The 27,760-nt window shown below is 37.4% G+C and overlaps 1 protein-coding gene and 1 non-coding gene across 5 annotated transcripts; both read left to right on the top strand.

Annotated features, from left to right (window-relative positions):
• Positions 1-44: 44 nt before the first annotated feature.
• Positions 45-27,713, top strand: Fbxo3 (F-box protein 3). Of its 4 annotated transcripts, none has more exons than XM_004852068.4 (11): positions 45-200; positions 3,859-3,948; positions 6,496-6,659; positions 11,878-11,992; positions 13,913-14,117; positions 14,814-14,859; positions 17,924-18,008; positions 18,844-18,966; positions 20,318-20,433; positions 21,554-21,744; positions 26,618-27,713. In XM_004852068.4, exons 1-11 carry the CDS (start codon positions 97-99, stop codon positions 26,792-26,794), a joined length of 1,416 nt encoding a protein of 471 aa, XP_004852125.1. In that variant the 5' UTR covers positions 45-96; the 3' UTR covers positions 26,795-27,713. The 4 variants fall into 4 exon arrangements, with proteins under 4 accessions (XP_004852125.1, XP_021120039.1, XP_087061678.1 ...); XM_021264380.2 differs by lacking the exon at positions 26,618-27,713 and adding an exon at positions 22,928-25,564; XM_087205553.1 differs by lacking the exon at positions 45-200 and adding an exon at positions 596-671.
• Positions 8,616-8,751, top strand: LOC147829547 (small Cajal body-specific RNA 21). The gene has a single exon (XR_015449051.1).
• Positions 27,714-27,760: the final 47 nt, after the last annotated feature.

The following is a 27,760-nucleotide window of genomic DNA, read 5'->3' as shown; positions in this document are numbered from 1 at the left end:
GAGCGCGCGCGCTGGGGAGCGGCCGGGGCGAGGCGGCCGGGGCGCGGCGGCGGGGGCGGGGCCGAGGCGGGGCCAGGCTGCACCGCGCCAGGCAAGATGGCGGCCATGGAGGCCGAGTTGCCGGTGATGACCCTGGAGTCGCTGCCTACCGATCCCTTGCTCCTCATTTTATCTTTTCTGGACTACCGGGACCTAATCAAGTAATGCGCGGCCCGCGTGTCAGGGGTGGGAGCACGTGGGAGGAGGCACTGAGGCACTAGGGAAGGAGGCCTGGAGGCCGGTGGACTCCGGATCCCGAGTCTCCAGAAGGTGACGCCTGGGTCGCCCTTATCCTGCAGAGCCACCTGGGGGCCGAGGGGCCGGGACGTAAGGACCCCGCCCTGAGGTTTTTCTCACAGGCAGCGCCCAAGACCCGGGAGGCGAGAGCGAGCCCTCTCTCCCAGGCCGCAGCGAGGCCCAGTTGCCTGGGACGAAGGTGGCTCCCCCCATGCTGCCCTGTCGCGCCCCCGGCTAGCTAAGGGCCCTGCCCTGTCTTTCCCAGCCCTGGACGCCGTAGATAAGCCCCGTCCCTGCCCACGCTCCTCCTTGTTGAGCTGAGGCCTGCGGTGTCCGCGCCGGCATGGACAGATAGAGTGCGCGGGGGAAGGCGACAGGCCACCCTGACACCCCAGGTATGACACCGACACTATGACCACTGGCAGGGCTCACTTTGGGACTTCTGTGTTTGAGAACTGTTTTGCTTTCAATCCTTTCCTCCTTACGATTGGATGTTGGATTTTGTGTTTTGGTACTGACTTCCGGTGGCGCGATACAGCTGATCGTCTTAAGCGCGCCTTGACTTTCCCACATTCAAGCCGTCAATCAAAGATAAATGTCGGTTGCTGGGAAGGGTGGTTAAGTGCCCAATTCTTTCAGAGATTGGCAGTGTTTGGGATGGTAGAAGAAATGGTGCGACCCGCTCCTTTTCCCGCCCCCCCCCCCCGTTGTCAGATTGTTTATATCCGTGACGAGCCTGGCTCTGAGTTTCTTGTACTATCATATATGTTTGAGAGGATGTCCTCTCAGGACAAATAGATGAGCTTTGCTGCTTTTGTGTGTCTGAGATTAACCATCGGATTCTAGACATTTGATTTTAGCTACTGTGTCCTGTGTTATTAGGGATTCTTTTAGGAATACATACTTCTTGGAGTTACAGATAGCTATTGGTTGGCCTAGCTAAGTGGTGACGGAGGGATATCTCAGGTTACTTGCTGCTTTTTCTAGAAAATACATTTTTCCTTGCTCAGGCTGTACCAATGCAGAAAAATAAAATTTTTCTTTACAAAGGGTTGTTCTGGCTCAGACTATTTTCATCTGAAATTTCTGTTGCTATGACCTCTTACTATCTAGAAACCCCCTCCTCCATCACCCTACCACCCACAGTTTTGATTGCTGCCATAGTGATTTTCCCAAGGCAGATCTGGCTGTCCTTGAAAACATATGATACCGGTGTTTACAGACTCTAACCTGAACTTCTGGACATTTAAGGCCTTTATCATCTAGCTTACTATTTAAGGCTTTTCAGGCCTTATTTCTCCTCCACTATCATATTTGCACAGTCCACCGTAATCAAATTAGACTTGTGCTAACTTGAGCTTTTTTATTGTGTAGCTTAGGCTCTTGACTGCCTGGAATATCTTCTTCCCCCCTTCTCAACCTGGCAAGTTGAAATTTGAGTCCCCTGTCTACCTTATTCCTTCCTCTCCAAAATATGGCATCTCAGATAGATTGTGCACTTCTCACATATAAGGACTGTCTTGTCTATCTTTGTAGTCATCATTTATTGGACAGATTTTTTGAGTACCTGGTATGTGCCAGCCCATTAAATGTCAAGGAGTACAGTAGTGAACAGAATAGATGAGGTTTCTCTCACGCAGCTTACAGACTCAAGGCAAGATGGAAAGATGCATAATTACAAGAGGTGCTAAGTACTGTGAAGGAAATAGATTGCTCTGTTAAGGAATGGGGAGGAAGAGGTGACCAATTCATAGTGGAAAGAGCTGCCATATCAGCACAGTGCAGTCCTGGGAGAGGGAACAGTGTATTCAGAGGCTGATGGGACTGTTCAACAGCATGGCCTATTGGAGGAGCTTAGTAGCCTGGCGTTGCTGGAAGTAGGGAGTGACTCACAAGCAGACTAGTGTGAGATGAAACTGGTGAGATCATGTAAGACATGAGCCAAGATTAGGAGAATAGATTTTATTTTAAATGTTTTAGGTGGTAATCAAACTTAAACAGAAGGGATATGACCCCTCCATTAATGTCTGTGGAAATCAGCTGAGGTGAATACCATTGACTGTTACTCAGATGTGTCCACTGTACTGCAGCTTCTTTCCAGCACCATACAGGCAAGCTTTGCCAAATGTTCAGCCATTGCCAAGTCCTGACAGTATTGGTACTCTTTTGCTCATCAGTATTGGTTTGGATTGGGTTAATTTGTGAGGATCTTGGCATAGGATAAGTTGCATAATTTGAATCTGAGATTATGTGCTACCTTTTCCATCCCAGTGATTCATCATATGCCATTCTCCACCTTCACTGTGCATCAAAATTAATACCCGTGGCACCTTTTAAACATAACCATGTCTGAGGTACAGTTCTCACTCCAGGCCACCTGAATCAGAGTCTCCATGTAGAACACTAGTTTTTAAACTTGATGTGCATCAAAATCACCTTTGGTGCTTCTTATAGTTGCTGGGGCAGTGGAGAGAGAGGAATCAAGAAAAAAGGAAATGAATCTTGAATTTATAAAACTGGAGGGGCTCCTGTGTTTACAGAAGTTAGTTTGAATGTTTTCTTTGCATGGCAGAAAAGGATGAGGATGGTATCTCTCTGTAAAACCTCTAAATCAAAGGCTAATAATTTATCATAGATGGATTTTTTGAACACCTTACTCATGGCCTTAAAAACTCCATGTGATTTAAAATTTAGTTAACTGTTGCCCAAATGAGATCTTTGAATACTTACTTTCTGTGCATTGTGATTTTTCTTCTGAAAGAATAGAAATCCAGGTTCATTCTTTTTGCAAATTAATTATGTATGGTAGCATTATAGGGTTGTAGCACTATTATATTCTAATATAATTAATCTCGATACAGTAGGAAAAGCATTTGCTTTTAACATTCCATGCTTTGGGGCAGCTGGTAACTTGTCATACATATTGAATCAGAACTATTATGATTTAAATGTCTTTTTAGGTGGATTTTCCAATGGTTGCTTTAATGAAAAGTGTTGGTGGCTGCAGTATTTTTTCCTTTAAAAAAATTGTAACAAAGCAAAGGATTTGTGCATTTGTAGTTTGTCTTATAAATCACGAAAAAAAAAGACCTGAAAACTATTTTCCTTATGCATAAGTAACATTTTTTATACATAGAGGTGATACTACTCTGATAATAATAATGTAGGAAAACTCTTTGATTTGAGATTAACTCTAATAGTACATATGTTTTATATATAGACTTTCTTATAAAAATTACAGTTGTAGAAGTTTCAGGATTTGTGAGTGAAAAGATTTTGGTAGTTATACTGGCTTAGCATGTTAAACAGAATCCTGTCTTAGAAAATAATGTTTTTGTTTTTGAGACAGGGTCTTGTTATTTAGTCTAGGCTGGTCTTAAACTTGCTAAGTTGCCCAAACTGGCCTAGAACTTGCTATCCTCCTGCCTCAGCCTCCCAAGTGTGCCTAGAAAATATTGGTTTGATTGGAAAATACGAAAAGTGAAAGGAATACAACAAAGTTTAGCAATGACTATTTTAATCTTTATTTTTAATATTTTTGCATTTTCTTTTACTCTTTCTATGAAATCTTGTTATTGCCAGTTGTTGTTATGTGAGTCGAAGACTTAGCCAACTATCAAGTCATGATCCACTGTGGAGAAGACATTGCAAAAAATATTGGCTGATATCTGAGTAAGTATTTGGGGACTGTTTTTTTTTGGTACCGAGCATGGAGCTCTGGACCTTGCTCTTGCAAGGCAGATGCGGTGCCGCTGAACCTAAATCCCTGGCCCTATGTGTATTCTTTTGTGTGTCTATGGAAAGGATTCATTAGAGTAAATTTTTAACTTTGAACTTTTAATTGATACATAATTAATGGAACATAATAATGGAACATATTTATGGCATACAGTGTGATAATTCAATAATGTGTACAACTGTAATGATCAAATCAGGCTAATTAGCATTTCTGTCTTTTTAAACAGTTAATCATTTCTTTGTTTTGGAATCTTTGAACTCCTCTCTTTTAGCTCTTTATGAAATATAAAATAAATTGCTGTTAACTCTACTCACCCAGCTGTGGTGTAGACCATTAGAACTTATTACTCCTATTTAACTGTACAGTATTTTAGTACTTGTCATTTAGTCTCCCTCTGACTCCCTTCCTCCTTCCCTTTCCCACCCTCTAGTGAAGAATATGTGTTTTTTTTGTTTTTTTTTTTTAAGGAATATGTATTCTTGAAACATGACTCTTGGGTACTGTAACACTAGTCTGTCCTGACTCTCTTCCCTAGACTTTGTCTCCTTTGATGGCTCTTCGTGGCCCTGCTGGGGAAACTTGGAGCTCTCCAAGATTCTGTTCTTGGTCCACTGCTCTTCTCCCTTTGTGACTTTTCAGCATGTATTGTTACAGTTCTTAGTGACTACCTAAGTTCCCCTAATTCCCAGACCTGAGTCTCTTCCCCCTTATATCCTTGCTGGACTCTAGCTTCAATGGCACAGTTGTCTGCTAGACTGTCATGCATGGAGTAACTGGGCTTACTCAGTTACAGTTTGACAGAACAGAAATGTAGATGACAAGACAGTGAGTTGGGAAAGGTGAAAGGAAAGGTAGGAATACTACTATCTTTTCTTAGACTGAGGGGAGGCAAGAAGTAGAAGTTTAAGTGTATTGTTTAAAGCTGCAAGGTTTAATTCTGCCAAACTAAACATTAATGATACAGCTATTAAAATTGGGAGGAGGAAGAACGGGGAAGGGGGAATTTTTATTAATTTGGATTTTAATTTTAAGTATTGCTATGTCCTCATCTTTCACTTTGGAGTATCAGCAGATATGTATAAAACTGATCAATAGAGAATCAGAGATTTAAACAATTAGAATTATAGAGATAACATTCTTAAATAATTTAAGCTCCTTTTGAGAAGTTGGACTTAGAACTAGTTTTTTATCACAAGTTCTTTGGTATTTTTTACATTTTTATTTTATTTTTTAAGGCATGAGGGACGCATGCTTGCTAGCCAGGTACTCTACCACTGAGCTGTACCCCTAGCCCAGTTCTCTGGTACTTTTTAGTTTTGATAATATATATATATATTGTTTAGATTAATTAAAAGATGCTCCCCTCCTGAAACCCCTGCCTTGATCTGCTCTTTCCTCGTCTCTAATCCCGTCCTTTGCATCCTTAGTCTTCATGGCAGCACCATCCATCCAGGAATCCGAGCCCGAGTGAGGAATCATCTTAGATCTCTCTCTTTCCCTACATTGACTTCATTGCCAACCCTTCTTAGTTTGAGCTTTTGTATATTTCTTAAGGCTTCCTATTCATTTCACCCAGCTTTCACAGCTTTAGTTCAGTTCATCATCTCTTAGCCAGCACCACTGGAAAATCTTTCTAATTCTTCTATGCCTCTAGTTCGCATCCGCAAACCAGAGCTGCACGTCTGCTCTTTTAACTTCCTGGTTAAAACTCTTCCATTGTTTTCATTTTCTACACAAGAAAGGCAAGCTCATCATCTTCAGGCTTTCTATAACTGCTTTATTCTCCATCACTTCTGAATCTTAAATTTACACTTTATTATTTCTTCCTGGTAAGACTATTTCTTTGAAGATTTGTTTTTAATTGTGCCGTATTTTTTGCCTTCAGTGGCAGCTAAGTGGACACTCAATAAATGTTTGCAGAATTATACCAGATGGAAATGTTGAGTCATATAATTTGCTGCTTTATGGTTCTCTGGGTAAAATAATGTATATGCGCTAGCTTAATATTATATCATTAGATTCTTTATTTTTGGCCTTTTATTTCTGCTTGCGTTTTTTGATACTGGGAATCAAACTCAGGGCCTCATGCTTGCCAGGCAGGCACTGCACTGCTGAGCTACATCCCTGGCCCTTTATATCATTAGAGTCTAAGTATTCTTTAAAATAGAACAACTATATATACCTTTTAAATTTTTACGGTTGATATATTGTTAGAAGTTGTAATTTCTACTCATATACTATTCACATTATATTTTATGAAGGATTAGAAAACCTAGAAAAAATTTGAGTAGAAAGTAAGAAAATAAGTGACTCATAATCCCACCATGCCAACAGTAGCTCCTGTTAACATTTTTGATATGTGTATCACTCTTTGCTACATAGTCTCCCTTGTAACTAAAATAATAAAATGTGTTGGTGTTGAAAATATATGCTAATATCTTTTCAAAAGATTTTTAATCTCATTTTAAAAATCTATTTAGGGAAGAGAAAACACAGAAGAATCAGTGCTGGAAATCTCTCTTCATAGATACTTACTCTGATGTAGGAAGATACATTGACCATTATGCTGCTATTAAAAAGGCCTGGGATGATCTCAAGAAATATTTGGAGCCCAGGTGTCCTCGGATGGTTTTATCTCTGAAAGGTACTGGGAATGCAGGGTCTTCCTTCTCCCATTTCGGTTATAAATAAATTAGTATGAATAAATTAGTTTAAATAACTTCGAATTTCTGTTGTTTGTGCACTTGTACTGACACAAGCTTATCTGTAGTCTACCATTCACAGCTGCCAAGGAAGTAGAACACCAGTAGAGTTAAAAGGACTTTTGCTCTGGAGTTTGCCCTGTTTTTGCTCAGCCTTGGAACCCACAAAGTTGTTTATTTGAAGAGAAAACTGAACTCCTTTTTTCTTTATATTTGTTTATATAAAGAAAATAGTACTGCTAAGATTGCTTGAGAATAACTATGGTGATTTATTATTTAAATTTTTTTTACATGCAAAAATTGAACCCAGGGCCTTTGGCAGCAAGCCATTCAACCCTGGAGTTTTTATTATGGGAAGGTTTTCAATTAAGGATTTAATTTCTTTATTAGATATTGGACTGTTCAGACTTTCTATTCTTATGTCAATTTTGAGAAATTGTGTTTAGGAAATTATCCCCTTTACACATTCAAATTAATTGGCATAAAACATTTTGTAATATAAAAAGAAAATGTATGTCTTTTTAATGTTTATTGAATCTGTAGTGATAGTTCTTCTATTCTAATATTAATTTTTTATACTGTCATGCCTTGATCAGTCTTGCTACGTAAGGGCTAATTTGTCTTTCAGAGAACTGGCTTCTTGATCATTTCTCTTTATTATGTTTATTTTTTATTTCATTAATTTCTTCATCTTCTGTTTGAGTTTTACTGTGATTTTTTTTTTTCTCTGACTTGAGATGATTCCTTGGACCATAGATTTTCAATCTTTCTTTTTTTTTTCTAATACATTTAGTGCTATAAATTTCTAAGCATATTAGCTTATCCCACAGTTAGTTATTAAACTCCCACAGAGTTTAATATATTATATTTTCATTACCATTATTTTCTGGTTTTAATTTCTTCTTTAACCCATGGACTAAATAGAAATTTATTGCTTAACTTCCAAATGTTCAGAGCTTTTCTTTAGTAATCTTTAAAAATATATTTTTAAAGAAAAATTTAAAATAAAATATATTTTAATTCATTGTGATCAGAGAACATATTCTGTGTGTTATCTCGGGGGTTTTTTTGTTGTTTTTTTTTTGGTACCAGAGATTGAACTTGGGTTGTGAGTTATCTCGTTTAAAATTGGTTGTGATTTGTGCTGTGGTCCATGAATAATCTGTTTTGTCTATTTGGGTAACTTCCATGTTCAACTGAAAAGAATGTAGCTTTGGTAATGTTTGGTTCAGTACTGTAGATATAATAAAGCAAAATTTGTTAATCTTTTTCAAATCTTCTGCACCACTTTTTCTTTTCTGCTTGTTTCTGTTAGTTACTGAGAGAAGTATGCTGAAATCTCTCACTGGGGAGGCAGACATCTGAGGTAGCCCCCAAGATCCCAATCCCTGGTGTACATACCTAAGGACAATCATCTCTTTTGAGTGTAGGCAAAACTGTGAATTGATTTCACTACTGTACTGTGATTAGGCCACATAATATGGAAAAGGTTGAGGGATTTTTGCAGATGTAATTTTGCAAATTAGTTGAATTTGAGATCTTTGTTAATCAAAAGAGAAATGATCTTGAGCGGGCTTGCCTCAATCAAGTGAGTCGTTGAAAGGGTCTGGGCCTTCCAGAAGCCTGTGAGATTCAAAGTGTCTCTCTCTGTTGACTTTGAATAAGCAAACTGGCACATTATGGGGAAGGTCACATTATAGGGAATGACATCCATCGTAGGGAATGTTCCTGTCAGAACAGAGGGCCTCCGTCCTGTAGCTGCAAGGAATTGAATTCAGTGAGCTTGGAAGAGGATCCCAATAGAGTGAGATTTTGGCCTTGTAGGACCTGAGTGGTAGGTTAGTTGAGTCACACCTGGACTTCTGACCTACACAAACTGAAATAATATGTGAGAGTCCTGACTCTGTTTCCTGGGAGGTAGACTCAGCCCCTCTACCTCCCCTCAGCTGAGCCTAGAGAAGAGGGGCTAACTGTCCTGTATGGGAGAGGCATTTAAGAAAGGAGCCTTGCCTGGGCGGTCACAGCCTTACATTTACTTGAAAAATAAATGAATGAGTGTTGTTGGTTTGGTGGTTTGTTTTGTGGTTCTAGGGATTTAATTCAGAGCCTCATGTGTGGTGGGCAAACACTTTACCCCGGAGCTACAGTCCCAGCTCATGAGTGTTATGTTAAGGTGCTGATATTGCAATAGTGGGAAACTATGCTTGTAGATAAAGTTTTTCCATTTCAGTTCATTTAAAAAATATATTTTGAAGCCCTATTATTAGGTGCATAAAATTAGAATTATAATATCTGTGTAGTGGATTTAACCTTTCTGTTATAATGAGAAATCTTCAATTAGCTATAGTAAAGATGTTTCCCTTAAAGTCTGTTTCCTGTGATTTTTAGTAAAACTGTTCTAGCTTTCTTGTCTGTATCTGTTATATAAAAGTATCTCTTGTATATAATTATGTGGTTTTTGATTTGGTTGATTTTTGTTTTTCTTTAAATGTTGCTGGCGATGGAACCTAGGGCTTTGTGCATGTTAGGCTAGTGCTGACCTCCATCCTCAGTCCTTGTTTTTCACCTCATGTGTCAATTTATCTTTTCACTAGATTATTTAGCCCATTCATATTTAGTGTATGTATTTGAATTTAAATATATTCACTGGGTTTTTTTGCATTCTTCTTATTTTTTTGCATTCTTCTAAATTGTTTTTTCCATTCCCTTACCCTTTCTTATATTTTTTTAGCAGTTACCATAGATATTAAACTGTACATCTTTGACTTAATAAGGCCTATAGTATTTTCATGACTTCCTGATGATGAAAGAAGCTTAGAATGCCTTAATTCCAAACACTTCCCTCCTGCCTTCCAGTTTTGAGGTTTTACTTGGGAGGGGAGTAGAGTACTAGAGATCAAACTCAGGTACTTGTGCATGTTAGGCAAGCCTGCTGTATGGCTGAGCTACACCCCCATCTCCTCTGTATCCTAGTTTGTGATTTTAGTTTTCAACATATTTAATATTCCTAAAAACATTATTATTGTATAGATACTCAACATTGATTTAGATTTACCTTTATATTTACCTTTTTTGGTTGTTCTTCCTTCCTACATCTTCATGCTTCTATTGAGGATCATTGTCTTTCTGTCTGAAGAATTTCTTTTAATGAGGAACTGCTGCTTCTGTCTTTCAGATTTTCTTAGTCTAAAAATGTATGATTTTCTTTTTAATTAGTTAATTTTCTTTTGGTGCTGGGGATTGATTCAAGGCCCCACATACATTAGGAAAGAGCTGTACCATTAAGCTGTGGTATCTATCTGAAAAATGTATTTATTTCATCTTCACTCTTTGGGAAGATATATTCACTAGATATGGAATTCTAGGGTTGGGGATTTAGCTCAGTGGTTCCGGCGCCTGCCTTGTGAGAGAAAGGTCCCGAGTTCGATCCCTGGTACCTGGGGCCGGGGGGGATTCTAATCAGCACTGATGTTTTCAATCACTATGAAGATGTCATTCTTCTGACTTCTTTGTTTCTGTTGAGAAGTCTGGTGTTAGTTTGACTATGTTTCCTTTGAAGGTAGTAATCATATGCTTTCTCTACCTCTGGCTGATTTTAAGATTTCTCTTTTATTTTCAGCAGTTTTTCCAGAGATTTGTGTATTCTTCATGAGGTTCATAATTGCTTCTTGACTCAAAGGTTCTTTATCTTGTCATTGAATTCATTGAATTTATCCATGTGTGGGTATTTTATGGGTACTTATGGCTTTTAAAGTCCATATTTACTGACTCCAGTAACTGGATATTTTGTGAATTTAGTTTTATTTTCAGTTAGTTTCTTTTTTCCTCTTGCTCTTTAGTCAGATCTTGTCTTTATATAGGCCTAGTTTTTAAAATTTATTTTTGATTGATTGCTAGACATCACTTGAGTTTTGGGGCAGTGTTACCTTCTTCTACAGATTTCTGTATGACTGGCAGCTAGTCAGTGGACAGATCACCTTAATCCAGTTAGGACTGCTGTGATGAGAAGCTGGGCTTTAGTCTTTGTAAGCACTATGCTAGTCTATTTTTAGTTTCCCCTGCTCCTGGGATGGACCCCTTCTGGGTTCTAGCCAGAAGATCTGGTTTTTATCAGGTCCATTTCTCCTTTGTGAACCCTGCACCTCACTTTTTTTTTTACCCTTCAGGCCTAAGGTAGTACCTAAATCTTTGCTCAGCTACCTGGCCTTTTGGCCTCATGTTTGCTTTTAGAATTGGCAATTGTTTCAAAGATGAGGTGACTCCAGAAGCCTGTCTAACCTCTCAGTTTACTTCTTCTGAACCTCCTCTTCTCCTTTGTGGTTTTTTTGGTAAGTCTTCAAACAGTAACCTGGTGGGCCATTACTGAAAGTGAACCTCTCCTCTCATATTGGTAGTTTCTTCTTGCTTTTTAAAGCTTAACTGTGTAGAAGTTTACAAATGTGCAAATTAGGATTCAAATCAGGGGCCTGCTCATAGCATGAACCTACACCTTACATCCTATCTTTATTTATCATAGAAAGACCACTTTAAAGCTGAGCAACAGTTGTGTACCTCTAGTCTCAGCAGTGGGAGTCTGAGGTAGGAAGATCACTTGAGCCTAGGAGTTTGAGACCAGGCTGGGCAACATAGCCAAGACCTCATCTCAAATTAAAAAGAGAGGGAGAGAGATTATGTTAAAATTCTAGAAACATCAGTTTAGGGAATATCTGGCTTTTAAAATAAAGCGGTATAGGGCTGGGGATTTAGCTCAGTGGTTTTGCCGTTTGCCTTGCAAGTGCAAGGTCCTGAGTTCGATCCCCAGTACCAAAAAAAAAATAATAATAAATTAAAAAAATAAAGAGGTATGAATGTATTCAATTTTTTAAAATGAGATATATCCTGTTTTCGTTATAATGTAGAAAAACTATTGTACGTCTCATTGGTGCCTTCTTTTCATGTTTTGCTGAGTGCCAGTGTTTTCTCTGCTGAGAGGAAACTAAGGACTTTGGCTTGCTCGGTAGCAACTCATTTGCCTTATGCTTTAGCAATTTATTTTTATTTTAGTTTAGCAACATATTTTAGAAAGAATTCTCTAAAATTGTTTCAGCAGTTAGCAGATAGATTCTTTTTCTGTTCGGATTGAAGTCTCATGCACAATTCCCTCTTTTGTGTGACTTGCAGAGGGCGCTCGCGAGGAAGACTTAGACGCAGTGGAGGCTCAGATTGGTTGCAAGCTTCCTGATGATTATCGGTGTTCGTACCGTATCCACAATGGACAGAAGCTAGTGGTTCCTGGGTAAGATATTCCATGGTTTGGTTATTTTTAATGATGCATATTTTTTTCTAGAATTAAAGTAATTGAATTGTTTCTGTAGTTACCCTTAACAAAGTAGTAATATAGATATTCCCTCTTCCCCCTGATAGCAGTCCATAAGACAAAATGTATAGCTTGAATTAGTTTTTATCAAAATTAAATGTCTCATAAAAACATTTCTACCAACATCCTTATAATAAGAGTGAAGTCTGTTCAGGGGTCAAGGGTATAGGGACAGAGGGCAGAGGTGCATGGAAGTATATTTTAACTAAACTCTGTGGAATTCTTATATGATTATCCTGTTACAGGCCAGGTAAACTCTTTAGGGAGCTTGTTTTGCTCAGAGCTACGTACACTAAAGAAAACATGAATTTTGTCATAGTCAAGAGTAGCTTGTAATCAAATGCCTATTTAAAACTGCTAAAAGATGACATAATTATTGTGAAAGTTTTGGTAAAAGCAGACTGTGTACTAGCCATCATTTTCCCTCACAGCTTTGACTAGGTCTGCTCTGTTTGTATGTTCATGACATTAAACCATCTCAGAGACTTTGGTATTGGAAGTGCTAATGAGGGCAAGGAGAACATTGCACGGTCCTCATTGACAGCTGGTGTTCTCTTATGCATGAAGACTCCTGTGAGACTCTGATCACAACTTCAGATGAAAGTTGAGTGTGTTCAGGGAATCTCAGAAGTGATCACACTGACATTGCAAAGCTTTTTTCACACATCAGCTATCAGGCACAAGTCAGAAATAGAAGTCAGTTAGGACTGGATAAACCTGTGCTGGTGATTTTTTTCCTTGTCAAACTGAAATGTGGCAAAGTTAAAAATTGTCATATGTTAAGAGCAAACAGGAGGAACTTTGTTTTAAGAATTGCCCTCTGAACCAAGTAAGTCATGAATTTGAACATACATGTATAGCCCAAGCAGGAGGCTTAGGATAGAAATCTTGTAGGAACCATTAGGTAGTCCTTGATACATGCATTATTACTAGTACACATATGGAGTGAGATTAATTAATTTATCCCATGTATTTCAAATTTGAACAAGATTTAGACTGACTTGCATTTAATTTCTGACTGGAAGGTAAGCTAAAGTTTGTATCTAAATAAAGGTTATCAGAGAATTTACCCCTTTAAACATTAAGTTAGCCATTTACATATATATACCAAAACATTGGCAAATCATTATATCATGGCAAGATACATTCCTTCCTTTTGCTTTTTTTTTCATACAGGGGTTGAACCCAGAGTATTCACACTGAGCTAAATCCCCGTCCCTTTCTAAAAATGTTTTTAGTCAGTCATTGTGGCTCACATCTCTAATTGCAGCACTCAGTAGGCTGCGGCAGGAGAATCGCCACTAATTCAAGGCCAGCTTGAACTACATAGCAATACCCTGTCTCAGAAAACAAATTTTTGTGGGCTGGGGGCTCGGTGTTTTCGCCGCCTGCTGCACAAGCACAAGGACCCGAGTTCGATCCCCGGTACCCCCCCCCCCCCAAAAAAAGAAAACAAATTTTTGAAGTAGGGTCTTGCTAAGTTGCCCAGTCTGGGCTCAAACTTCAAATCTTCCTGCCTCAGACTTGAAACTGTTAGGATTATAGGTGTACACCACTGAGTCTAACTAGAGGTAGATTGTTGAAAGCAACGTAAGTATATTTCTTTTTTAAAGACTGACATTTAGACTGTTTAAACACTTAACTCAATTTTTTTCATAATCTTTATGGTCACAAGTGAATTTAATATACTGAAACTTGTATTGATTTTGGTATTCCCGGTTTAGAATTACTAAATAGTCCTTCTAAAGTTGTCAGTGTGAAATGATTCATCAAGTAGATGAAGCATGGCTTCAGTTTGATGCTGCAGTCTTGTACATCTTCGAGCCTGTGTTCCCTTAGGTTGTTGGGAAGTATGGCACTGTCGAATCACTATCGTTCTGAAGATTTGTTAGATGTTGACACAGCCGCCGGAGGCTTCCAGCAGAGGCAGGGACTGAAATACTGCCTCCCTTTGACCTTTTGCATCCATACTGGTTTGAGTCAGTACATAGCTGTGGAAGCAGCAGAGGGCCGAAACAAAAATGAAGTTTTCTACCAGTGTCCAGTAAGTAGCAGTGTGTTTCAATGTGGCTTTATGGTGCCTTTTGAAGATTACATAAATGAGTGCATTAGTATTTTCAGGGTTGAAGAATAGGGATAGACTAACTAAAAAGCTAATATTGTGACATAATGGTGTGGAATGCCATAAAAAAGCTTTACCATTGGACAGAATGGTGTGGAATGCCATAAGAAAGCTTTAGCATTGGATAAACAGTGAACTCCTTTATATACAGAGGGAAAGCTGTGATTTGAAGTTTTAAGGGAACCTAATGAGGAACTCACTGAAGTACTTAATTATAACATGTTTCTAACTTGTTAAAAATTTAGCTTTTGATTGTACTAGAGTTATTTGGATCTCTTAACTTTCAACCTAAAGCTCTTTCTTCCAGGATATAACAAGGCATCTATCTTACTACCTCAACTTCCTAGCTGTGTTCTTGAAGAATAATTTCTTCATTCCTGCTAACAGTAGTAGCAGTACATAAGTGTTTATCTTCCTGAAGTGCCTGTACTCTTCCAAGGAGGTTATAGGAAGAGCCTAAACATAGGAATCCTAAGTGCAAGAACTCAAAAGTATGAGGAACACCTGAGTATTCATTGGAACACTTAAGTTATTTTTATCTGTTTTGCTTTGTTCTGGGAAGAGATCCAGATAATGAACAATGAGAAATGTATCAATTACATTCTTTTTCTCACCTAGGACCAAATGGCTCGGGATCCAGCTGCTATTGACATGTTTATCATAGGTAGGAGAAAAAGTTATTCTTTTCCCTTCTTCCTTCTGGTTAAAAAAAAGTTGATGAAACTTTCTAGGTCATGAGCAACTGGCTACTTTATACTTGGATTTCTTCATACGCATTTTTTTTTTTTTGGTACTAGGGATTGAATTTGGGTCCTCGCGCTTGCACAGCAGGCGGCGAAACCACTGAGCTAAATCCCCGGCTATACTTGGATTTCTTAAGGCTTTCTGGTTTATAAAGTACTACATCTAAGCTGTCATTAGAATAGCTCTTACATTTTCTTTGAATTTTGTTTCTATTTGGAAAAAAAGGTCACACCCTTTGCATTCTTGTGCCCTTACTGCTCTTCTATAGATTTGTGAGATGCATAGAATTGCTGTGCACATAGTTCTAACACATCTGCATTTTCTGTTGGTCATACTAGTGTATAATTGAACATATACAACTGACTTCACTCTGTCTCTTTGGTGCTAATGCCAGATACTGATGGGTCACATTAGACACTTCAGAAGCAGCGGTCTTTGAGACCAATGCAGATCATGTGCTTCATAAACCTCTTGGCACAACTAGTTTTCCTTGGTTATAAAAGCATATTTCTTATAGGTTTTTGAGAACCCATTAGTCAGTATTCAAGTGCATTCATTCAATCTCATATTGCTTAGATTTTGCCCACCTATCAGAAGCTTTGTGGCCATTCTGCTTTTTAAACGCATTGCTAACACATATTAAACATTCCCATGTATTAATAGGAAAGAGGGGGACTAGGCATGCAGCTCAGTGGTATAGCACATGCTTAGCATGCACAAGGCCTTGAGTTTAGTCCCGAGCAACACAAAAGAAAACAAAAAGGCTTTGCTAGCTGTTACATATTCTAATTGCAATCTTGAACAGGGAATAAATATCCATTTGTTCCATACCAGGGCACAGTCTGGGTTTGTGGTACACTTTGCAGTATCAAGAAGGTCTTAACTCCTACCTAGTAAGTGATGAAAGCTTTTAAATTTAGGCCCTTGCTCTCCACTCACTGACTCTTGTGGTCTCTGGTTTCTAAGTTAAGCACTCTCTGGAGGTCCTGCCCATGCTCCTTGCCCTCAGTGGCATCTCTGCATGACTTTTGGAGATGACCATTGCAGCTTGAGCCAGGCAGTGCTACTCAGCTTATAGACTGAAGGCTGCCCAAGCAATCAGGGAACCTGCTGTTAGGCTCTGAGTCTTACTCTTAGTTTAGTGCTTGTCTGCACAGTGTGGAAGAAACCACCATTACCTCAGAGGGCTAAGGCCTGATAATACTGTCCTAGAAGCTGGGAATTCTAGAGAGGTGAGCAGAGCAGGAGGTGTGAGATGCACTGAGAATAGCTGGGGTGTGCAGTGCATCCCATGGGGGAAGAATGAGAGAGCAGCTTCCTGACCTTGCGAAACACCAGCACTCTGTAAGAAACTCCCAAATGTGAGCTCGCTGGGAAACCACCTAAGATATAAATTGCGTCTTGGTTCAATTAGGTTTTGGTTTCATAGGATTTTTGATAACACAGAAGATGACATCTCCTGGTGTTCAGGGCACTATTAATAGATATTTAAGAAAACTGAAATCTGTCCTCAGATGAGTTTAGTAGTGAATGCTACCTACCTATTCTGTCCTCATCTTAAAGAACATACTTTGGTATATGTTACACTAAATGAAGGTATGCTTAAGTGTACCATGGCAATTTCTTTTATATGCACATCATTTATTTCATATATAATATTCTGTGAAGTATACAAAATGATTTTAAAAAATTCTTTAGTATGCATCTGTAATCCCAGCACTTGGGAGATTGAGGCAGGAGGATCACTGTGAGTTCAAGGCTAGTCTGGACTACATAGTGAGACCCTGTCTCAAAAACAACCAAGAAAGAAAGTACTAGTTATGAAACATAACCTGGAATAAAAATACATTAAAAGTGTAATATGTGAAAAAAGAAGTTACATTCAAGAAACATAAAAAATAAAATGATTCCTTTTGTGATGCCGGATCAAATCCAGATCCATCTATGAATTTTAATTTTCAGATAGCTCCTTCATGTCTTACTTGAAGTGGACTGAATAATGGGCAGTCTTTCAGTACATAACAAATAATGAGTCAAAATAGGCCATTAATAAACATTGAGGAAAAGAGCCAACTATTACAGTTTACCTTCTCTCAGTTGATGCTTTGAAACTGTTACAGCTTTGTACTCTCAGATACAAAACAAAGTGTATCTTCTATGATTCCTTAAATAATATAATTAGTAAATAACATAAAGTTAGCATCTGACATTTAGTGTGGCAGAGTGCAGAACTCAGTTAATTGAAAGCAGACTACAAAATATTTATTGAACACTAAGGAACTAATATGTGCCAGGCCTTGAGCTATGTTAAGAAATGGCATGGTCCGATAGCATCATGCTGTGCTACCTAGAAGTGTCAACATAATTCATGTACATAGCTGCCATTGATTCAGCCACTGCATCATTGATGTGGTCTGCACTGGACTGTTCGAGTCTTTCTTTCCTGCCTTGAGCTGGTCACTGAGAAGACGGAGGGCCACTCTGCAGCACTTTGGGGTTGGATGCTCAGAAGTCTACAATGCCATGCTTTTGCTGGACATCCAGACTGAGCTTGGCTTCTGCCAGAATTTTGTGTATAAGTCAGCACATCCCTGGGCCACAGTGTGCCCTAGTCATCTGAGAATAGATGCTGACATTTTTTTGGGTAGTTTCTTCCTAGACATAGCTAAATCTCCTTTGTTCTGCTTGCTTTAGAAATTATGAACAGGAAGTTTTTCATTATTTCCAGAACCAATGGTTATGTTTAAGAAAAGGTTGAAGGTAGCTGAAGGAGTCCCTCTCACAAGGTTTGGAAAGAGACAGAATCACAAGGAAGTGAGTGGAATTGAGAATAGAAATTGACATGATAGAGGACTAGTAGAATTGCCTCTGTAAATGTTTCCAGTTTTGGTATCACATCTTAAGCTTAAAGAAATAATAATTGTTTATTTCCTATGTATATTTTATAAAACTGTGTGTTGTTTTTCCCTCTTCCTGGTTCATAGGTGCTACTTTTACTGACTGGTTTACCTCTTATGTCAGCAATGTTGTATCAGGTGGCTTCCCCATCATCAGAGACCAAATTTTCAGGTATTTCATTTTGGGCTTTCAGAATTGAAATGATTATAGATCAGAGAAAACCGTATGTCACAGATCATGAGCTAAAATTCCCAAAGTTAGTAACAGAACCTCTCATTATCTTAAATCTCACTATTCTCACTGCAAAAGCAAAACATTTGAACACTTAATGAGTAGTTTGCTGACATGAACAATCAAGAGTAAAAACTCACTTTTTAATTTAGAAGCTATCGCTTGATAGAAACTACATAGTTTGTCTTTGAACAAAACAAAAGGCTGTTTGATAATAGAATTAGTATGAATAGCAAGTCAGAAACTATTTCCTCCTGCCAAGTATTATATATTATCTCTAAATGGAACATTCAGGTATTATGATTAGTATTAGAGATGCTATTAGTTCACAGTAGCCTTTGTGGCAGAAACAGAATAATTATACATTATGGGCTTCTAGATTAAAGGCAGGAACAGCAGACTAATTATACATTAGACTTAATATACTTACATATTTTTATAGATTTTTATTATCAGAGCCACCATTTAGCGGATGTAGCTGCGTTTTCAGATGTCTCTAAAATTTTCTTAGCTCTGAAAACTAAGATAAGCCCTTTTTAAACTTAACGATGCATTATTTGAGCCACTCTCATTGATCCTTAATTGTCATTACTGAGCCAAGGTTTTCTAGTACATTTCTAATTTTTTTCTAAATTCAATAGGACTATACCCAAATATGATTTATATTTTTGATTTTAAAGTATAAATAAACTATTGTGCATTGTAGTTTTAAACCTTTAGTCTTACGGAATTAAAGTTACTTTACTTTAGAATGTTTAATTTTTTAAACTTCCAGATATGTTCATGATCCAGAGTGTGTAGCAACAACTGGGGATATTACAGTTTCTGTTTCCACATCGTTTCTGCCAGAACTCAGTTCTGTACACCCACCCCACTATTTCTTCACATACCGAATCAGGTGAGAACTTTAAACCGGTCTGCCTTTCAGTTGATAGTGATATATTCTGTGGATGTGTTGCTTTTGTCCCACTTGATATGCATAAAATACATTTGGAGGGGGTTTTTTTTGTTTCCATTTTTTGTTTTGTTTTGCAGTGGTAGGGATCAAAATCAGCCTCATGCATTCAGGCCAGCACTCTACCACTGAATAAAATGTATTTTAAAAGATAGGTTCTTGCTGAAGTTTGGAGGAAAGTAGATACATTTTGTACACTATAGTGTTTGTAAAGGACTTTAACTTTCTATTAATCTCTATGTTACTTATCTGGTGCACATGAACTAGATAGAAAGTATTGTGCCAGGTACGGTAGGAAGCATACTAAAGTCGTAATCATCGAAGATCTGTACTAGAGTTGAAATGTATTTTAGAAATTATCAAATTGACAAACATGAAGCCTTGCATTTTAAATTTCATCTGACCCATCTATATTCAATTAAAAATCTAAAGTTTATTGAGTGTTCCATGTATGTCATACGTGGTGTGAGGCATTGGATTTGATTAAATAGAAACAAATATTTTACATTCTCTTTGCTTAGAAGTATTTTGTTGTATGACATAAGGACTACTCATGGCTCCAAGGGATTACAGATACTTTGTTTCAAAATTCATATTTATATATTTTATAATGTGGCATATGTGTACAGTATGCATGTATACATCCTGGAAATATTTTAGTAATATATACTTGCCAAGAAGCATCGTGGGATTTGGGCATTGTATGTAGCCTTTGATATGTCCAAGAACAGGTAAAAAATGTTTGTTGTTTAATTGTTCATTTTAGATCTTGCCTAGGATTGAGTCATGCTTAAAATGAGTCACATGTGCTATAGGAGAGAGTACTCAACATGAAAATAAGAGAGCAGATTTCTAGAGAAAAGAAGTGATAGTATGAGGAAACACAGTCAAAGTATAAACCCAGTAATTTGTGTCATTTTACTTTGAGCTTTTTAAAATCTAAGGGAAAAAAGAAATGGGTCAAATAGTTGTGTTGCGAATAAAAGACTTCTTTAGAAGTTTTTCATGATACTGTGTTCTAAAAAGGATTTGCCATACAGGATTGTCACTGTATTTGCACATATTTCTGTTGCCCTTTCTATTTTGCTCCTTACTGAAAGTCCATAACCGAAAGCATTTCTGTGACTAATTAAGGCAGTATCTTTGAGAACTTAGAAAAATAAATGTCTAACAGTTTGATGGGTTTTGGAAATTTTCTTTCATAGTGTTAACCCTAATTTTGTAGCTCTTAAACAAAAGAAAACCAAGCACATAGGGCAGATTTGTGTCTTTACTACACCACTCCTTCCTCCAGGATTGAAATGTCAAAGGATGCACTTCCTGAGAAGGCTTGTCAGCTGGACAGTCGCTACTGGAGAATAACAAATGCTAAAGGAGATGTAGAAGAAGTTCAAGGACCTGGAGTTGTTGGTATGTAACCCACAATTTAGGTTTGTACATCAATCACCTCAAAGAAATTTTAAAATTTACATCCATAAATGCAAAGTATAGAGGTTGTTAGGCTAAGGACTTTTTTGTTGCTTTGTCCCTTAAATGTTAATTTTCTAAAGTTATAGCAAACTCAATTATTCAGGGATTAATTTCCTTTTCTGTGGATTACCTAGAGTGTCTTATCCTTTTTCTGTTATTTTTTTAAAACTGGTTAACTATTCATCATTATGTTCTGTGGGTTAGATGCATAGGATGGAAATAAATTTCATCTTCAGCAGATTTTTAAAATTTTGGGGTAAGATTTTGAAATTAAAATCACAGATTTTTACATTTCGCTTTTATTTACTTTAAGTCCAATTATCAATGACTTTAAAAAAAAGGAAGCCTGATTATCCTGTTTCTGAACCATCATATTCTTCAGGGTTGAAAATGTGCTTCAGGAAAATAACATGTACTTCAATTATCAGTCCTAAGCATCTGCAGAATTTACTTTAAATAGTTTTCTAATTTATTGGCACGCATAGATTAGCATTCTGCATGTTTAGCTAATGAATTTGACTGAGACTTACATGAAAATCTGGTGCTAAAGAATTTTATTGAAATCATAATTGTTTTTTGTCATTTGGTGCATTGGTGGGAAGACCCTCCCCTGCGACTGACATTTTATCTGGTCCAAATTTTTAGCATGCATCTTCATAACCTGATGTTACAGTCTCTTGCTACTGTTAGACAGTTAAGATTACCCTTATCTCTGCTTGAGCTGCTATCTGTAACATCTTATTACTCATGTCTTAGAGATTATATGTTCAAGGCCTGAAAGCTCTTTGAAAAGCAAATGTACCTTTTTTTGTTTTATTTTACTAGATGTTACTCATCCACTACTCTGTAAAGAATTTGGGAAGTGAGAAAACATGTCAAGAGGAATTAAGTCATTGCTTATAATTCCATCCCTGTTAGCATATTGTTTTATCTCTTTTTGGTTCTTTTTTCTAACGGTACATTTACTTTTACAAAATTTACATAGTGTCATAGACAACATAACATTTCCTGTAATGAGCTGAATTTATACTTTGGTTTATTGTTATTGGTTACTCTGCAGGTGAATTTCCAATCATCAGCCCAGGTCGAGTATATGAATATACAAGCTGTACCACATTCTCTACAACATCAGGATACATGGAAGGATATTATACGTTCCATTTCCTTTACTTTAAAGACAAGATTTTTAATGTTGCCATTCCTCGATTTCATATGGCTTGTCCAACATTCAGGGTGTCTATAGCCCGATTGGTAAGTTAAGTTTTTCCTTTAGTGCTGATATGTGTGACTTTGTAGAATTAACTCTACAGAAGATCTTTGTTCAGGCAGATAAGTGGTTTATGAATGATATACCAGAGAACTTTGGACCTTCTGAGAAAGTATTTTGGGGGTCATGTGAATATGTTGGGAGAGGTGAACAACAGGTAAACTATGCTCCCTACTCTTCAACTAGAGAAACTCCACTATTACCTGTTTGAAAGATTCAACTTCTGCACTGTTTCCAAAACCAGTTCTGTGGCCTAGATATACTAGAATATGAGACGTACCACATTAGAATTGGCTTTCTTTTATTGCATTAAGACTAGCAAACCAATTTTCTACTTCATTTTTGCTAAAACACCCAGTTTAGTAAAATAAACAGACACCCTGTATAGAACATTACAGAGAGGATTTAATGGTTAGGCGTATACTTTTAGCAGACTCTTCCTGGGATCATTTCTCAAGTCAACTAGGTATATTTTTAACCTATTTTAGGATTACTTTTGAAAGGTATAACAATAACCCCAATCTTATGAACTAGGAAATGGTTAAAGGAAATTATGAAGCTCTTTTTACACAGTAGGAATAAATTATGAATTGTATATTCTGAACACGACTGAGTTGAAGGCATTGACTATTCAGAAAATGGTCTTTAACTCCAGGATGGTCCTAATAGGTGGGTCTGAAATAAGTGTGGGAAGATGGACATGATATTAACCTGATCCTGAGAGGACACATTCTCAAGTCCAATTTGGGAAGAAAACGATGGTGATGAGCCTCTAGACCTTTATACTGTGGGACAGTAAAAAGGGCTTACAATGTGGATTTGTAAGTGAAGTTGTAGCTCTCTTCCCCAATGGAGGAAAATTAGAAATTATATTTTTAGTTCTAGGAGTTTGCTACCTCCTGTAACAGACTTCAGTGTGCTATTTTTTTTTTTTGTAATGGGGATCGAACTCAGGTCCTTGCACTTGCAAGGCAGGCATGGTGCCATTGAGCTAAATCCCGGCCCAGACTTTTGAGCAGTCCAATATTTGTGTGAAACTGGTATCAACTTACCCTTAAGTGGTTAGTAATCTTCTAGAAAGCTATCTGGAACTGCAGTTTTCTTCGTGGGAAAAAAACCGAATTTAATTTCTTTAATATTCATATTTTCTGTTTTTTCTTGTTTCAGTTTTGATAATTTGTGCCTTTCATGGAATTTGTCCATTTCATCTAAATGTTGAATTCATTGGCGTTATTCACAGTATTCCCTTGATATCCTTTTAATGGCTATAAGAGCTATAGTCACATGTCCTCTTTTGTTCTTAATATTGGTAACATATCTTCTCTATTGTTCATCATAAGATTATTATCACTTGTTGATCACTTAAACGAACAACTTTAGATTTCACTGATTTTTCTCTATTGTTTGCTCTTTCCATTTCATTGAGTTCTGCAATTGTCTTTATTTCTCTTCTACTTACTTTGGGTTTAATTTGTTTTTCTTCTAGCTTCATAAAGTAGATGTTACTAGACTTTTCATCTCTAAGCAATGTTTTAGCTGTATCTCACAAATTTTGATATTTTTTTTGTTAACATTTAGTTCAAAATAGATTTCCTTTGTAATTTAAGTGTGGTCTATGACTTTTCTAGAAATGTATTAATTTCCAAATATTTGGAAGCTTTTCAGTTATCTTTTGGTTATTGATTTCTAATTTTATTGTGACTAAAGAACTTACTCTGTATTTTCATTATTTTTATATGTCTGTGGCTCAACATGTGAAGAATTTACATATCTTGGTAAATGATTTTTGTATACTTGAATGTATATTCTGCCATTGGGGGAATATTATTCTATAAATACAGGTCAAAGTGATTGGTTGGTTGACAGTGTTTTTCAGGTCATCTGTATATTTATGGTATTTTCAGTCTTTGTTCTGTCAACTACTGAAAAGATGATTGTTGAAATTTCCAAATGATGGCTTTGTCAGATTTAGTTCTGTCAGATTTACCTCATGTATTTTAAAGCTTTATAATTGTGTGTAAATGTGCTTAGGATTATTATGTCTTTCCAAGGAAGTAGTTCTTTTATCATTATGAATCTCTTTCTTCATCTCTGATAATATTCCTTATCCTAAAGTTTAAGAGGACTGAGGTTTGTTTAGGCAGGAAGTGGAACTCCTATTGGGTCAGCTTGATCCTTTTGAGGCTTGCTTTTATATTAGGGACAGTGGTTCTCAAGCATTCCAGCCTCATGGCCCCCTTAGGTGCTGACACTTACTAAGGAATCCAAACAATTCTTGTTTACATGGGCTATATCAGTATTGACCATATTAGAAATTAAAACTGAAAAGTTGGATAATATTCATTTACCAATTCCTTTTAAAATTACAATAAATAAACCTGTTACATGTTCATCTCTCTCTTAATTTTGTACGTGTTAGAGTTTTAGTTTTCTCCTAAACACAAGTAAACATATAAAATCTTGACCTTCTCAAAATGTCTTCTCTCAAGATGAGAAATCAATAAACAGAAATGAGAATTCTGGACTTTTAAGCAACATAAAGAAGACAATGGGGGTTGTATTTGTTAATTTATTACCTGTTCCTATATTAGTTTTCTTGATATAGAAGTTGAATTGTTCTTCTTTTTGTCTTCTATCAGTCTAATTAGTATGCTTTAATATTTCCTTTGTCTTTGTGCTTTGCCACTTCAAAGTGGACTTTTTGGTTAGTCCTATTGCCTTCTCCGGGTCTAGCTGGGTTGGTAATTGTGCTTGTTTGAGGGCCTTGTAGAGACTTCTGCTGCTTACTTATTTCCATTCTTGTCTGTGTTCCTCTTTCCATGTGACGTTAGTGTATGTAAACTTTTATCTCTTTATCCTTGATTTTTGACATGTTGATTCCTCTAACCTTATTAAATAATTAATACTCATACCACCTGAACATCATGTTTTAGAAATTCCAAAGTCTTTGCCTTCCTAGTTTTTGGACCTCTTACTGAATCTTAAAGCCTTCATTCCTTAGATTAAAAAAATATATATATTTATTTCCAAAGATACAAGTAATGGAATATCTTATGTTACCTGTTTTATAGTCTCTAATTGTTATTGTTGTGTTATAATAAATTCTAAGTAACACAGTTTTTTTTCTCTTACATCAGTTCATTTTTTCCTTCAACAAATATCTGAGTACTGTAGTAACAATACAATAAAAACCTATGTCTTGGAATTTACGTTCTAATTAGAAGAGCCAAACTATAACAGATACACACTATTTACTTGTTCCAAGCAGTTACAAGTATGATGGAAAAAAATGAAAGTGCAGGAGAAGAGCAGAGCCCTGTTTGGTTCTGATACAAAGATGTGTTAGAAAAGGCTTCCGTGCCCTGCAAGCTAAGATGTAAAAGCGTTGGAGGGAGCCAGATAGATGCCTGGAAGGAGAGTGCTCAGTGGAAGCAGCAAGTACAGAGGTCCTAACACAAGAGTTAGATCCTAACACAAGAGGTCCTAACATAAGACTGTGCTTGGCTTGAAACAGGAGGCTGGCATAGCTGGAGTGCAGCAAGTGAAGGGGAGAGGGGCTGGAGATGAGATTGGAGGGATGGTGGGCTGTTGGGTCATGAGATGTCATAAAAGCCTTAGTAGGAGGATTTTTGTTGATAAAATGCTCCCAAGTTTCCCAGTGCTTCTCAGATTACCAACTGGCTCCAATGTAGCAACTCTTCTCATTGAGTCTTCACTTGTTCCGGAGAGAAAATTGGCAGCCAGTTAAGGGAAAGCTTGATTACAGACAGTGCTTAAGCAGAATTAAAGTTTCTAGGAAATACTCAGAGATCTGGTGTTCAGCACTACTACTTCCTCTTCTAGAGCCTTCAACAAGTGACTTGAAATAAGGCTACCCTTTCCCTACAGTGTGAACTGACTGATGTTAGAGATATGCTTCTAATGAACTGGCTAAGTGACACTGATTTCTGAGGCTTAGAAAAAGGCGATACACCCTTAGCCTAGCTCTCCCTCCTGGAATATGCCTTTGGTGTCCTGAGCCTCCTACCTTGGATGAAGTCCAGCCACCATGAAGCTGCTCTATTGGAGAGAACATATAGAGCTGCTGCCTGAAGCCAAAGGAGTCACACAGGAGCCCCAGCTATTTCCTTCTCCAGATATACAGATCACCCCAGCCCTGGTACCAGACATGTGAGTGAAGAGTCCCTCGAGGTGATGCCAGTTCAGCCACCTGAGTACGACATCATGAGACCTCAAGCCAGAACTGCCCCATTAAGTACTTCCCAAATACCCAACCCACAAGAACCAGGAGAGATAATAAATGACTGTTGTTGGAGCCCCTGAAACAATAAAAATAATTCTTTTTAAAGTAGAGGCTACTGATGTTTGAGTTAAAACATGTCTTTATGGTAGGAGTTGAATAAATGTTTTCCAGGCCTCTTGCTGATAGTACATAAAAGTGACCAGTAGAGGTCCTACCTAACTGATATTTTCACCTCTTTTCTGTAAGTGTGTAGATTATTGAAAGAATCGTTATTTAATGTATCAGTATGATAAGTTCAGCAAAACTTCATCTTGGATTTTTGTGAGTCTACTTGCTACCTTGAATGAACAACCACCATATAAAACCTAAGTACAGTCATAATGAACTATGTTTACCATTAGAAGCATACTGAGCATTATTGAACATGTGATACAGTGTACATCTGAGAACCTTGCACCAGCACCCGCAGTATGAAACTGCACTGTTGAAATCTATGAAAACTGATAGATGGCTTGTATGGTTGTTGGTATTCTAGATCAATGAAAATTTGCCCTAAATTACTATAAAAACCTGTTGGATGTTCTTCTTATCAAAAGATTGTTTTGTCTTTCAAGGAGATGGGTCCTGATGAGTACGAAGAGATGGAAGAGGAAGAAGAGGAGGAGGAAGAAGAAGATGAAGATGATGACTCAGCGGACATGGATGAATCAGATGAAGAAGAAGAGGAAGAGAGGCGGAGGAGAGTCTTCGATGTTCCCATTCGCAGACGCCGCTGCTCACGTCTGCTTTAGCCTGTCTTCTGCTGAGGGAAGCACTGGGATGACTCAGCCTGTTTGAGAGATTTCTTAATGTAAATAACTACACTGTGCTCAGCATATAGCAGGGAACTAGCATGGAATACTGTCTCTGGCTCTGGGTGAAACTATATTAGGAGCTGGAATTGTTTGGTTTGCTTTATCGCTTTGAGGTAGAAGAGGAAACAGGAATCTTTTCTTTTTTCCTCTTCTGGGAATCAATGCAGAAACCATTCTCTGGCTAAGGAAGAGATATTCTTTGTTTTAAAATATTTTCTACTTAAAAATACAGAAATGGGAAGAAAATTGTTTTGAATAAGAACTTAAAATGTAGCAGAAATTCTACACAAGGATAGAGGTACTGTGACTGAATGATCTATGGAAAGACTTCATATAGTTGCGAGTCAGTGAGAAATGAACAAAATTTCTAATTAGGCTAATCTGTTTAGTGATTCCTAATTTTGTACTTACAGGGAACTAACTTGAATGCTAATTGTTTGTCCTTTCTTAGACAATCTGTCCTTGAGTTTAAAGTCTATCATTTAGACCTTGAATTTAAAGTCTTCAATGTGGTGACTTTGAATAGAAGTTAAAATCCTCACACTAGGACCTTTATCACATTATTTACAGTCACATTCGTTTTATTATTTTTGAAACGTAGTGTATAGAAGTATGTAATGTGGGGTTTATTAACAAAAGATTCTTCACAATGTCTCACGGAGTCTAAACTTGTAAATACTGCTTCTGTTTTGTTTCTCCTTTATACACTTGACTGTCTAACTTTGTGATAAGTGACATGAATCTTATGTTAGGCTTAAGGATGTTTACCAGAAACATGGATTTTTATTTTGTAATTCTGTAACTGAGAGTTTGGAATGAAATCCTTCAAGTGTCAAAAACAAACTTTAAAAACAAATTTGGGTTCTAATCCTGTGTTTTGTGTAGTCGGCTATTTGCCCTAAG

Source organism: Heterocephalus glaber, unplaced genomic scaffold (genome assembly GCF_053883595.1).
Source record: "Heterocephalus glaber isolate CG9 unplaced genomic scaffold, H.glaber_assembly_v1.0 deba00000594, whole genome shotgun sequence".
Classification (NCBI taxonomy): domain Eukaryota; kingdom Metazoa; phylum Chordata; class Mammalia; order Rodentia; family Bathyergidae; genus Heterocephalus; species Heterocephalus glaber.
The sequence above is the reverse complement of the archived record's forward strand: the minus strand, read 5'-3'. Positions and strand labels throughout refer to the sequence as shown.

Excerpts from the sequence above, each read along its gene's own strand:
- Fbxo3 (XM_004852068.4), top strand. The coding sequence starts at position 97 with ATGGCGGCCATGGAGGCCGAGTTGCCGGTGATGACCCTGGAGTCGCTG. Across the intron at positions 3,949-6,495 it reads AAATATTGGCTGATATCTGA|GGAAGAGAAAACACAGAAGA; the intron begins GTAAGTATTTGG and ends AAATCTATTTAG. Across the intron at positions 14,118-14,813 it reads AAGTTTTCTACCAGTGTCCA|GACCAAATGGCTCGGGATCC; the intron begins GTAAGTAGCAGT and ends TTTCTCACCTAG.